Source organism: Pongo pygmaeus, chromosome 10 (assembly GCF_028885625.2).
Source record: "Pongo pygmaeus isolate AG05252 chromosome 10, NHGRI_mPonPyg2-v2.0_pri, whole genome shotgun sequence".
Taxonomy (NCBI): Eukaryota; Metazoa; Chordata; class Mammalia; order Primates; family Hominidae; genus Pongo; species Pongo pygmaeus.
Genome location: NC_072383.2, coordinates 92576888 through 92591116, shown reverse-complemented (window position 1 = coordinate 92591116; position 14229 = coordinate 92576888). Strand labels below are relative to the sequence as shown.

The 14229-nt window shown below is 52.6% G+C and overlaps 1 protein-coding gene and 1 pseudogene across 3 annotated transcripts in view; both read right to left on the bottom strand.

Moving 5' to 3' along the window:
- The window catches only part of PLXNC1 (plexin C1), a 158867-nt gene extending 156539 nt beyond the window's left edge, over positions 1-2328 (bottom strand). For all 3 annotated transcript variants that reach the window (XM_054442098.2, XM_054442100.2, XM_054442099.2), the window contains exon 1: positions 1261-2328. In XM_054442098.2, coding sequence (XP_054298073.1) covers positions 1261-2322 — 1062 coding nt within the window. In that variant the 5' untranslated portion in view covers positions 2323-2328. The remainder of the gene's footprint in view (positions 1-1260) is intronic.
- A 7467-nt stretch (positions 2329-9795) lies between these two features.
- On the bottom strand, positions 9796-13288 carry LOC129010759 (REST corepressor 2-like; annotated as a pseudogene).
- Between the last annotated feature and the right edge of the window lie 941 nt (positions 13289-14229).

Here is a 14229-nt window from a genome sequence, read left to right as displayed (position 1 = left end):
TTTGGTAAGATGTGCTTTGCAGAGAAAGAAGAGGGTGGGGGAAGCTGTCTTTCTATACACATATTAATATACCTGGGAGCCAACGTGCCCCTGTACCAACATATTTTCCAAGCAGTGACTTCTCCCCTTCCTCTCTGACTCATTTTGTACCAAAACAATGGCAACACCTGTAGCCGTTAATTTCTGCGCTTTGATTTTTGTCCAGTTATAAAGGAGGCTCCCAGCAGGCTCCCCTCTCAGGAGCCATATGTGGAGTTGATGTGCCAGCCGCCTTGGAAGGGAAACGGCCTCCGGAGAAGTGCACAATGGCTCCATAATCCCCATCAACTGGACCCTCTTGAACTGCCTCTTTATTTTCCAGTCAAAGAAATGCCAGTCTCAAGATGAAAGCTGTGGCTGCCCTGGGAGCCCAGGGGAAACCTGTGTCGCTTGCCTGGTTCAGCCCAAGGGTAGTCCCGCCATCTAGTCTCGCAATCTGGAGCCCAGAAACTGCCTGTAGCACCCCCAACACTTTCCCTTGCGCTCCCCTCTAGGATGAGGCTTTTACCACAAGGCCACCTCCCACCCAGCCTCTCCCGGCGGCTGGCGACCACAGCGCACCCTGAGCAGAGCCACGGCACCGCCCCCTCGCACCGGGTCACGCCAGGGGTTCGGTTCCAGCGCGAGCCTCTGTTGCAGGCTGGCATTTCTCCACGCTGAGCGGGCTAGCAACTCTTCAGACCACAGCACTTGCGTTGTCGGTGGGGGGCGGAGACAGGGGGCCACAAAGGCTGGGGTGTGGCAGGGAGCCCTTTAGGTTCAATGGCTTCTCTGCCGAGGGCACTGTGTTGCTAACTGTTGACCAAGAGGGTCAGACCCACAAGCCTGCTGGGACTACACAGAAGGGGCACAGAGAAGTCTGGAGAAGCGAATGGGAAAGAGGGGCTGCGCGAGGAAACTCAGCCCCAAACAAGCGTCCCCGTTTGGACAGGGAAGGATGACACTGGGATGCAGCCACTAGAGTTTTGAGTCTAACTCCAACCCTCCCCGCCCCCCTTTTTACACTCTCCCTTTGGGGACCTCAGGCCGTGCTCCAGGTCTCGGGGACCGTCCGAGAGGAGCCTTCGGACGGCCGCCCGCGGTGTGAACCTGAGACCTGGTAAATGTCACCCGGCTGTACCCCCGCCCCGCCGCTCGCCCCCAGCTCGTTCTGCCTCGGCGGCGGCGGCGGCGGCTCCCCGGCAGCAGCGCTCCCCGCGGCGCCACGGGGGCAGGACTTACGCAGTGGCTCTCGGCCGTCTTGAAGTCCCAGCTGACCCTCTTGGCGCGCGCCTGGATCTCACTCATCCTGAAGAGGCAGAGCGCCGTGGTGGTGGGGGAGCGCCGCTCCTGGCCCTCTCCAGCGGCCGCGCTGAACACTCCCGCCCAGACGTCCAGGGCCTCCACTAGGCTGGAGGACAGGAGCAAGCGGCGGCCGTCGGGGTGGCCGTGGCCGCAGTCGAGGGATGCCTGGCCCTGGAACAGCACCTCGGTGCTCTGCGCGATGCGCGCCATGCTGGGCCAGCCGGTGGCAGCGCCGCTCGTGTAGTTGTAGGGGTAGTAGGGGAAGTAGATGCTGCCGTTCCAAAGAAAGGCGTCCACGAAGTGCAGGCTGCCCGCGCCCTCGCACAGCTTGAGGCGGCCCAGCTCCTGCGTGGCCAGGCTGCGCCCCTCCGTGTCCTTGAGCGCGATGGCCGTGTCGTGGTCGGATGCCGCGGGGTTGCAGCGGCTCGCCGTCTCCGGCTCAGGCAGCACGTAGGTGGCGGCCACCGCCAGGTACCAGCGGTTGTTCAGGCCCGCGCGGTACACCACGCCGGCCGTCGAGCCCTGCGGGTGGCACGACACCACCTCGGTGCCGTTGCGCAGGGAGCTGCGGCTCAGGTTGCCCAGGGGCCGCACCTCGCAGGCGCCCCGGTCGAAGGTCCAGCCGGTGAGCAGCAGCCCCCCGAGGCCGGCCGCCCCCTCGCGGTAGGGCAGCAGCAGCTTGCTGAAGCTGCTCCCGGGCCGGGGCCGCGCGGGGGGCGCCAGCGAGACCGGCTCCGTGCAGTTGCCTGCTTGGTCCCGGTACAGGCGCGAGAGGCTGTGCTCCAGGCTGTAGTCCAGCTGGTCCAGGCAGCTGCCGCTCGCCACAAACACGCCGTCCTCCCGGCTCGCCGCGATGGCTCCGATGGCTTGCTCCGACCGCCACACGGGCTCGTCCGCGCCCCGGCCGGGAGCCGCCAGTGCCAGCAGATAGGCGAGCAGGGGCAGTGGCGCTGCGGGGCGCGGGGGGCGCGGCGGCGCCTTCCTCCGGGAGACCTCCATGGGGCTGGGGGGGCCGCCCCCGGGCAGGGCGCGCGGCGGCGACGGCGGCTCAGGCGCGCGGCAACGGAGACGCGGGCGGCGGCGGCGGCGGTTCCTGCGCGCGCTCGGGCTCCCGCGGCCGCCCCATCCCCGCAGCTCGCCCGGGAAGGAGAGCGGGGAGGGCGGCGCGCGGCAGGCTCGCTCCGGCAGCCTGTGCAGCGGCGGCGGCGGTAGCAAGCCCTGCGCGCTCCGGCACCGTTTCCTCCTCGCCCTCCTTTGCCGGAGAGTTCCTGTGTGCAGCGCTGGCGCTCGCGGGGAGGCGCGGAGGGGAAGGGAGGGGACGGGCGGAGAGGAGCGAGGCGGGCGGGGAGGGCTGGAGAGGTTGGGTGCGCTTGTGCGTTTCACTTTCCCATTGTGAAAGTGGGATGCAACTGGCCCCCTTCCTCATCCTCTTCCTCCTCCGCCCTCCGCCTCCTGCCCGCCTGCCCGCCCTCCCTCCACGCCCATCTCCCCTCCCCTCTTGATTCGGTGAGATAGGGAGGAGGGAGGTCTCGTAATTTGGGTTACTGTGTAGGTGGCCTCTTTCATCTATTCATAACAAAGCTCAGCCGCCCGCCGCGGCCGCCACCATCGCCCCCTTGGCTCGCCTGGGGCTCCCGGGGCGCGCTAACGGCGCACGGAGCGGGCTCCCGCGCCCGTCCGCCCGCGGGGCTGCTCCAACGCCCGGTTTTGTTTACGACCGCAGCCGGGTCGGGGATACGCCAGGCGCGCGGAGCGAGGATCCAGGGTGCGAAGGGGTTGCAGCTGAGGCCCCGGGCTCGGGCCACAGGGCTGCTGCGAGGGCGGCTGACAGGTGTGGAGCGGCGAGAGGGAGGCCCCGGGGAGGCGCGCGGGAGACGTGGCCGAGCCGGAGACTCCGGGGACCAAGGCGCCCCTGTGACAGGGTGTGGGTTTCCCCGGGTCGGATGAGTGAGGTGGTAGAAAGGCAGGCGCCACACTCTCGTTCTGGACAATCCCCGGGGCCGGAGCGCCCATATTTGCAAAGGTTCTCTAATCTCCCTTGGCAACAGAGTCCCAGGCTCTCAAGCCTAGCACTTGGAAAGTTCTGCTCACCATCTAACCTAATGAGCGGGGCTAACATTTACTGAGCACTTACTACGTGCCGGGTGCGCTTGTAAATTCACCACATGGGTTAAGACTCATAATTCTCATAACAGCCCTATTAATTAGTGACTGTTATTGTCATCTCTACTTAGTAGTCCAGGAGAATGGTTATGAAAAGGCTGTGGAACGTGCTGGCACTCTACTGCTGGTAGATATCAGAGCCGAGATTCGAATCCATATCTAGCCCCAGGGCCTCTTACATACCTGGCTCTAGTTAAGTGCCACCTGTGGCCATTGCCATAATCCCCCAGAGATCATTCTCTGTAGTGAGACTGAAAAGTTCCTCAAGTTAAATGCACCAACCAGCCCCCGCCCTGCCGTCTACTATTAGACCCAAGTACCCGTATTTCCCTCGAGGCTCTCCATCTGTCTCATCATTACCACTTTTATCCTTTGGACCCCCTGAGGTCTCACCACCTCACCCAGAGGGTGAATAACAGCTGGGTTGCCCCCACAGCCGCCAAGAATTTCTGAAGCACAGGGAATCATTGCCCACTGGGGAATAGGTTCATGATTTCTCGGAATGGGGCTTCCCAGAGGATGCACAAATGCCTCCCAGCTTCCTGGGGCAGCTGGGGGCACCATCAGCAGCCTTACAGTGTGACAGATGAGCCGGGGGTGCATAGGAGTGGAGGGTGCTGAGGACCTCTATGGATCGTTGGGAAATGATCACTGTTCCTTCCCAGGCTATTTCCAGACCCCAGGCCCCAGGAAGGGCAATTGGCTGCTATCCCCTTTCTTCCTTCCCTCCAAGTTCCCCAGCTCAAGATGCTGTTTTGGGAAGGGAAAGGAATGAGGTGGCTTTTGTCCCATGCTGAGTCCTGCCGAAGGTTGCAGGTTTCAAACTTCTCCAACAGTGCTTCAAGTTCTCCCCAGTGCTGAGGGATATGGCAGGAGTTCTGGAAAGCTTAAGGAAAGAAGGGTGAGGTGGAGGGAGAAGCAGAAGAGAAGGTGAGTTTCTGCTCTAGATGTGAAGTTCAAGGATCCTATCATTTCAGCAGTGGCTCTCATACACTAAAGTCAGAGTGGTCATCTTTTCATTCATAAGCCTTTCATTTGCAATTGGATAACATTATCTTTGCCTGGCGGGAGGCAGAAAATGCCTTCCCACGAGATATGAGGTTGCCCTTTGTGCTGTGATGATGGTGTTGGAGTGTCCATGAGGAGAGGGGAGGAAGAAGGGGAAAGGCCTAAAGTACCCGGTTGGTGTTAATCGGGACATCTCAGGCAAGACAAGTCAGATGTTTCACCTGCTCCAAAATATCTGGCCTTGCTCCCCCACTCCCTGCCCTCCTGGAATGCTTTCAGAATTTTTGCACCTCTGGAAGTGGGAAGATCAATATTTTAAAAACCTCATGTGAAGCTCAGAGACCCCCTCCACAGCATAGTAGTGGATTTATGCACTGGTGTTTTGACAGTTTTCCCTGTGACTGATGCAGAACTCAGTGACTTTCACTGGCTCTGTGAACCGGCGGTGGCAGTGTCGTTATGTGCTGAGAAGCAACAGTTCAATTCCATTCCAGGGATAGTTTTACTTCACTGGTAACCAAGTCATTTCTCTAAGTCTCGTAGAGTTGGTACAATCAGTCGCAGACCATCTTGGGAGCTATTTGGATTAAACATACTCTGTGGTGCGGCATTTTGATCACTACTCAATTCATTGCTGCTTCATTTTGAAAAAGAAACAACATCTTAAAAATACTACCCACAAGAAGTATAAATGGCTTTGATGGCTACAGTTCCCTGCCATTCTACTGGGACCATAAGCCCCACTCTTAAGAGTGGGCTTCTTTTTCCTCCCGTTTAATTGTATGCAGACTCCTACGGTGAAAGGAATCAGAATCTGTGCTAACTTTTTGGCATGAAAAACGTAGGCGACGAGGAAGCATATAAATGCATTCTTTGCTGATTCTACCCCCATTTTGTACAAACATGTTTGCCCCTTCCCAATTTTCTTGTGTACTAAAGCTCCACCTTCAGGACACAAGTCCACATTTGAAAAGTGTGGGAAATACGAACAACTGAAATCAATATTTAGGCATGCGGGTTCTGTATCTCTTTGATCACTTTCTCTTGGACACCGCCATCTGGCCCAGGGGTGCAAGTCCCCTTGGTGACAAAGCTTCCCTCTCCAACTGGCCGAGCCCGTCTTGTTGGGTGTCACTTATAGCACATTTCGGAACTCCTTGTAACATAACTGGCTGAAACCCAAAAAAAAAAAAAAAAAAAAAAAGAAGATGGTGCAGATTTATCCTCCAGACAGAGGCCTGCTACCACGGAAACAGGCAGTTCAGACCGATTCTGAGCAGTTTTATTTGCAGCGTTCACTAGATGGGAAAGTCTTCATAATGAGAAAATATCAACTCCCTCAGGCACCGAAGGCAATCTGGGTTAACCAGGCCATCCACAATCAGACTCATTTCTGGCGGACAGGACTTTATAGATTCAATGGTTTCCTGCTGGGGCCCAGGACATTAAGAACTGTTCAGTAGGCAATTGGTCACAGTCACAAGATGGCTATCATTGGTGCTTCAGTTTTCTTTCTGATTTTCTTTTTTTTTTTTTTTTTTTCATCTGACAGTGGTCCGTAGCATGACTTGGCTGGCACAGATTGAAAGCAACTGAGAATATTTGTTCTGGTGGTCAGTGAATTCTCTCTAAGCCTCATCTACATAGCTACAACCCCCTGTACAGAATTTGGGAAATACCACCCAGTGGGTGGAATAGTACTACCTGTATTGTCCTCTTAGGTTTTAAGCAGACCACTTCTTCCTCCACAGTTTTGCTGATATCTATGTGGTCTTCCACATCGAGGCCCTTATCAAAGCTCCCAGGCCCTTTTGGTGGCTGACAGGAAAAAGAAATGAGCCAGTCTTCTTTCTAGTCTGCTGATGAGTAGATGATTGAAAAAAGATTAGAGGAAGAGCTGTTTAATAAGTTCGCATTGGTGCTGAGAGATGAGTTGGACACAGTTCAATCAACATGAAAAGTCTCTCTGACATGGCACAGTTAAGACGTGGCTGAAGGAACTCAGTGCCTCATCCTCTCTGCCCACCCAACATGGCCCCAGACGATTGCTGGGCATTCTTATGCTTGGTGATAGTGCCCCCATGCCATGGTTTAAAGTGAGGAAGGCTTGTGGTGTTCCTTCAGTAGGTGGGACTTGGGGGTCACTCCCAACATTACAGTTGTCATCTTTTTCTGTGTCATGATTTAATAGCTCATGGTCATTCGCCAGCAGAGTGCAAATGTACATTGGAGGGTGGAGTGGAACGTACAAGAAAATGATTCTTTACTCAAAGTCCAATGACTGTCTTTAAGCTAAATAAGAGCATTCACTCCGCTTTAGGGAGGGATGAGCTATTGCCTAAAAAGACATAACATAACATAACATAACATAACATAACATAACATAACATGTCAGATATGTTTAAGAGACTGCGAAGTCTAGGACATCACCTTAGCATTCTAGCACCACACTTCTCAGGGAGTATGTTTAGTGTCATGAAGTTTCTCTCGAGCCTTTTCTCCAAAACATTCACCAAAACCATCAGTGGTTAAGAATCTGAGACAATTACTGGTTGAAAGCAAAGTATGGTAAATCATCAACCATCACAGTGTTTTTCTAGACCGGCTGGAGTTCACCCTGCATGAAGTATGCAAACTCATCAGTTAATTACTTCTTCAGATTTGGGGAATCTCTGTAACTTGAGCAGTCTCTTGAAAATCAAGCTTTTCTCTGATATTCACAAGATTCCAGTCTGTCTCTCCTTGTATTTTCCTTGCTGTTCTTCGGAAATAGGGAGCCAAAAGGGCATCAAAGACTAGACACAAAACGCTGATTCCTCTTTAATACAACGTTGTTTCCCGTGTCTTTGCCCTCCCATCACAGATCTGAGACTCGCTGTCAGCATAATCCTAGGCTCTGAATCCTCTGATACCTGGCAGCTTGGCATAAACCCATTCTAAGAGAAGAGCTGCCAGAAACCAGGCCTTCATATTAATAATAACTCCAACTCTTGAAATGAATAGCAGAAGATAAGATAAACACGCAGATAACTTCACAGCCACTTGTACTTCTGCTTCCTTGAGATTCTGGTGGGGAGATGCTCTGAGCTGACAATAAAGTTGCTGGACTTCGCAGTGAGCCCTCTAGTGCTCTCCACCAAGCTGGTGTGCCTTCTCATTCTTATGTCCTTGCCACTCCCTAGAAAATAGCCCCACCAAGGTGGAGTGGAAGCAACCAATATCAGCTCTGAGCATGGGTTCTTGCGGTCAGGCAGCTTGGTGTATGGCCCCAGGGTGGGGGCAGCCCCACTCATCACCCATCCTGGGGAAGCCCCAGGAATATGACAGTCCAAACAGCATTTCTCAGGCACTCAGCCCCACGCACAGAATCCCAAATGCAAAGTTCGTGGAAGACCGACTGTTTGCCTCGCCCTCCTGCCCCTATTCTTTATTATTATTATTATTATTATTTTACAAAGCCTTCATTGAAGTATGACTGTCATACAAAAATCCGTACCTATTTATTATATACAACATGTCGTGCTTGGAGATAAGTCTACACCCTCGAAACCATCACCACAATCTCTTCCACCTCTTCCCTAGTCCTTCCTATTTATTTCTTCTTCCCCATCTGTGCTGAATAGTCTCTTCTTCTCCCTGCAGACCATTTCCCCACTCCTCCCCCTTTTGCTCGAGACCCAGAAGTTTGACATTTATGGACATCACCCTTGCCTTTTGGCTTCTGGTTGGATTCAGCCAATGGGAAGCCCCAGCCAGAGATCTAGGGGTGGACAGCTAGGGCGAAGTTTGAATATTTATTCTCCCAGCTCCCTCTCTGCCGATCTATGCATTGGCCATGTCTGTGTCCCTCTACAAGGCCACAGCTCCTGTGGGCTGTCCTCTCTCACAGCTACACTGAAGCCACAGCCTTTCGTGGGCCCAGTAACCACTCCCTCACCCTCCTCCTCAGGCCTGTGGGATTCCATGGTTGTCGCTATGGCTAGCCTCTGCTGGTCTGCCTTCATCCTGGCATGGCTCAGCCATGGTCCCTCCATTAATGTATCTGTTTGCATGTGTCACCTGTTTCCTGCCAGAATCATAACTAACAAACCAATCTACCTCCAAACATGGATCTAGAGGTGACCCCAAATGATGTTTAAACCTGTACATTCACTTTGTCCACTGATGGAAAGCAGAAAGGCTGCTCGTCAAAATGGAACTCCTTTGTTTCCAAATGGTTGGTTCCCCTGAATCTGGCAATGGAAAAAAAGCTACATTTTTATTCCCTTTGCACAGGCTTTCCTACACTAAATTCAACCCGGTGATACAGACAGATGGAAACCTGGCTGGGCAGGATTTTTTTTTTTTCAGTTAAAACATAAAACTAAAAGAATCTTAAAAGTAAATCAGAACTACTGGGGACTAAGGGTTCAGAAGGTGGTGGGGGCAGAGGGTGGTTATGATCTCTAAAATTCTGCTGAACGTTTGAAATATATTTTCAAACAAGATACAAAACCAAGCATGCCGCTTTTTCCTTTTTAGACATTTCTCCTTAAGTCTGAACTCCAGCAGTCCCTTCAATAAAGTTGAGAAATTCCATTGATATTCATTATTACCAAAGCAGGATTATTAAGAGATTTCTATACTTCCTCATCTCCAGACCTCACCCTTTGCCACCCCCTACTAATAATGAAGAGATAAATTGGATGTTTTTGGTTCCTTTATACTCAAGGAAACCTATGTAGTAGAGACAGAAACCCTCTAAAGATGCTACTTTTTTTTTTTTAGGAGGTTTTTCTTTTTTAACTTTTAAAACATGTTGAAAAGTAAATCCATGTCTGCATAAGTTCCCAACCGCCATTTCTCCAAGCTACTGGAAGGTGGGCCCGGTGGGCACCCTCAGCTCCTTAGTGTTTCCCAGCTGGCCCCTGAAGACAGAACTTCCCTTCCAGCCTCTGCTGCTGTAAGGCCCCTCTTCCCACCTCCCCCTGCAGCCTCCCTTCCCACTTCACCCAAGACTTATTGCTAAAAGAAGGGAAGAGGAATGAGAACAGCCAGCACACCCAACTGTCCTGTCCCACCCCCACGCTAAGGTCCCTACCTCCGACACACAAAGGGCAGGGCCCAGAGGCCTAGTTGACTAGGAGGCAGCCATTCCAGTCCCGGCAAGGAAGCGAAAGTGCCCTCAGTCCAGCTCAAAGGCCCCTGAGCCCGGGCCATGGCCCCAGGAGACAGGCCCAGCCGCCAGGATCACGTGCAGAACCCACAGGTCCAGGCTGGGCTGTCAGCAGCTCTGGGTCTTGGAAAGACCTGGCAAGAGCCCTAGCCCCTTCTGTCCTCAGTGACACCAGAGATGCCTTGGGATGGCCAGCAAAGGGGTCCTGGATCCTGTGGTTGGTGGAGGACCTCAGGATTCAGAGTGAGGGCACTGGGGGCTCCAATCAGGGTGGGTAGGGGCTGAGGGCCAGGATGGGCAGCCAGAGCGGGGAGGATGAGAGGCGGTGGGCACTGGTTGGGGGCCAACCGGGGCTGGAGGAAGCGGCCCAGCTGCATTGTGGGTGGCTGTCAGAGCAGGGTGGGAGCCGTGGGCAAAGGTGGCCTCAGCAGCAGGGGACAGCTAGGGCAGGGAGGTGGGAGGTGGAACGGGGGTGGTGCAGGGGGGCACTGATCGGGACACAGACATGGAGACCGATGTAATCTGGACCTCATCATCTTCTTCTAGGGCTGGGGCTGGCAAGGGAGCCCCTCTCCTAGCCTTCTCCATGGGGACTGTGGCTCCACCGGCCCCATCCTGCTCAGCCTCCCATTCCTGCAGCACCTCCTCCAGATTGAAGCAGCGCCAATAGCTCACAAAGAAGGTCTTCACCTGGGTCAGACTCTTGTTCCCAATCACCTCTGCAATAGTCCTAAAGTCTTTGCCATACCTCCGGATGGCTTGGGCAGCCAAAAGCTGTTCCTCTGTGGTCCAGCAGGGGTTGAACTTGGTGTTGGCCTCCAGGGGGCGGAGTGGATCAATGGCGCCCTCCAGGGCTTGGCGCAGGCTGCTGTTCCTCTGCTTTATACTCTGTACCCCTCTCTTGGGGTCTCCAGCATCGGGCTCTCCCTCACTCAGGCCTCCTCGACCCTCTTCGAACTCATCACTGTCTTCTTTGTCCTTGCAGCCCCTCAGCCGCCGGGCCTGTCTGTCCATCATACTAGTTCGGCTGTGGGTTTTCTTCCAAGAGTAGTGGTATTTCACCAGGCAGGAAATCAACTTGTCGGGCAACGTCTGCTGGATCCACACTTGCCATGGAAGCCAAAGGCCTGTTCAACCAGCACCTTGTCCTCTACTGTCCACTCCTCAGGGAATGGGGTGAAGTTGGCCAGGTCAGCCAGCGACTTCTCCACGTGGTGCTTATTCCAGAGTATGCCGAGCGTCTGCTCAATGTTGTAGCCATGCTTCTCCGTGGCCATCGCAATATACTTGTCAAGCTTGGCATCTGACACACAGTGGTTGGGTGACCACACCAGAATCCCCTTCAGCTTCTTGTTGCTGTAGCATGCGAGGCTCTCAGGCTTGCACTCTGGAATTACGGCCTGGTAATTGGTTCCAACGCGGATCACGCTGTCGTGCGAGTGCTCCTCCTCGCTGCTGTCATCCTCAGAGTGGGGCTGTCCGCCGTTGGGCACCGTCTTGGCCCAGCTGCAGGACGCGCACTCTCCATCACGGAGGGCATTACTCCGCTCAGCTGCCCCAAGGGGCACGGGAGCCTTCGGAGAGCGACAGTGGTTGCCACACTCGCCCCGAGTGCAGTGCCCGACCGGGCCTGGAGAGGTCCCAACGTGCTATCTTCCATCTTGCCCCTGCCCATAAGATGCTACTTTTTTAGAGGGTACTTTATTTTTATCCTGCTATGACTTCTGTACTTTAATCATCTGAACCAGTCAATTTGAAACCTGATTCCCATCATTTATTGGACATTCTTAATGGTGATTAAATATTTACGCTGTCGGAGGCCTTTTTTTCCCCACCATGAAAGCTGCAAATTTGGAACATTCAGGAGCTTTAATTGTGAGGACAGGCACACTTACAGTCACAGCCAAATGGATGAAGATGCGTTTCTCATTCTCTTTGGTTTGGTGGGAGGAGGAGGCATGGGGATGATGGCGAAAGGACAGGTGTGTAATCCTAGGGCCACGATCCTGGCAAACTGAATTTCTTGCTGACTGAGGACTGGACACAGAACTGCCCTAAGTCAGAATTGCCCTAAGTCAAGGGCCCCTTGTGGTTGTCTTGTAGGACTGTTGGAAGCCCACCCACATGCGTCCCAGAACTCATGGACCTGGGTTCCCACGTATCTCATTCCCAGCCGTGAGGGAGGTAGGGTTTGCCTTGCCAGCACTCACAGTCCCTTACGTGCCCAACTGATCCTACCTCGACGGTGGCAATGGTGTTACCCCTAGCCACCCCGGCCCACTGAGCAGTCCGGTGTAATTATTAAGAGCTTGGGCCTCAGCGTGGGTCACCCTGAGAGGCTTAGGTTTGCACAAGGGCACCCAGCTAAGGAGGAAAGAGGAATTAAAATCCAGTTTGTCTTCTGTTTACCAAACCTTGCACACTGGCTTGGGGCTGGGTGTTCCCAAAGGAAGTGGCACCTTTTTCTTTGTACAAAGACACTGTAGGCCAGCAGTGATCTCAGTCAGGCCTCGGTTCCAGACCCTGTCCCACCACTCAATAACTACGTAGGCTTGGGCTTTCTGACCCTCAGCATCCTCATCATAGGTTGGAAAAATAGCATCTATCACATGGGATTTTCATGCGTATTAAATGAGATAATATGTGTAAAGCATTTAGCACAATGCCTGGCACACAGGAAGTCACTCCATAAATAATAAACATTATTATGATGATTACCATTATTATTACCAGGACTCTAGTGCTGTGTTAACTCAGCACTATTAGTATTAGGAGTTTGCTAGGACTGCCATAACAAAGTATCACAGACTGGGTGGCAGTGTATTTCCTCACAGATCTGGAGGCTGGAAGTCCAAGATCAAGGTGTTGGCAGGGTTGGTTTCTTCTGAGGCCTCTCTCCTTGGCTTGTAGATGGTCATCTTCTCTCGGTATCTTCACATTGTCCTTCCTCTGTACATATCTGTGTCCAAATTTCCTCTTATAAGAACACCAGTCAGATTAGATTAGTGTCCACCCTAACGACTTCATTTTACTTCTTTAAAGACCCTACCTCTAAATACAGTTATATCCGAAGCTACTGGGGGATAGGACTTCAACATATGAATTCAGGAGATGGTGACAATTCAGCCTGTAACACACCTATTCTCCATCTCAAACCCTATCCTGAGGAAAACATTTTAACTGGCATTTCTTGGGCACATGTTTCTGCTCAGTACTGAGCCCATTTACTTCAGTTTCTTCATTTAGTTTTTGCAATAACCTCATAAGTATTATCTTATCATTTTGCAGATAAGCAAACGAAAGTGCAGAGAGCTTAATGACAAGCCAAGTTCCCATGGTACGGTAGGCCCAAGCTGGGCCTTGAACCCCTTCTTCTGGCCAAGTCCATGGCTTCTACATCAGGTTTGCTGATGGATTCTCACCATATGATATTAGTGGCTGATAACACTAAATCTGTTACCCTTCCTGGTTGTTCTGTTGCAGTAGCTGCTGGTGGCCAGCCAGCCACAGCAGAGCAAACACTCTGTTCTCATAGTCTCTTCCTCCATAAAGGTTTTCCTCACTTCCCATTGCTGTCTTCTCACTGGATGTCTCTGCCTCTTCATTTCTCACCTGTTGCACTATCCTGCCAACCCCCATATGTTCACAATTCATTTACCTGCCTCTTGGTCCTGCCAGCTTGAGTTTCATGAAGGTTAAGAGGGGATGCCACTAGTGTTAAGAGTGGATGTGGGTGTTAGGTACATCAGAACCAGCAGGAACAGGGGAATGGCAACATCTGCAATCAAGTCTACATCTGTAATTGGTGGATGAGCGGCTCAGAGTCATCTCGGGATATCAAGAAGATCCACGCCCAGGTGTGGTGGCTCACGCCTGTAATCCCAGCACTTTGGGAGGCCGAGGTGGGCAGATCACCTGAGGTCAAGAGTTCGAGACCAGCCTGGCTAACATGGTGAAACCCCATCTCTACTAAAAATACAAAAATTAGTCAGGCGTGGTGGTGGGTGCCTGTAATCCCAGCTACTCGGGAGGCTGAGGCAGGAGAATCTCTTGAACCTGGGAAGCAGAGGTTGCAGTGAGCTGAGATCATACCGCCGCACTCCAGCCTGGGTGACAGAGTGAGACCGTCTAAAAAAAAAAAAAGAAGAAGAAGAAGAAGAAGAAGAAGAAGAAGATACACAGATCTGTGATTTCCAAATGGCATAAAGAATAGGTCAGAAAAGTAACAACAGGAGGAGGGAGTGGAAGGGTTTTCAAGAAATGCAAGAAAGCCAGGGAGAGCAGCAGATTCAGGGCAGGTACTTACAAAGAGGTGAGAAAGTGATCAGGAAAACAAGTTGGTATAAATATTACAAGCAAATAGAACATATGAAGCAGGATGGCAGATGGCAAAGCTGCCCCTGTGCTTGGGAGTAGTCCTTTTAAGCAAGGGAAGAATCTTTATTAAATATTACATTTTGGGGTATACTGCTTTAAGAAATTTACCATAGAAAAAACCAGACTTTGAGAATAGGCAAGCATTACTAAAGCTTTATTACTAAATGCTATTTGCTGCCCATTGAATGTGTACCCCATGAATG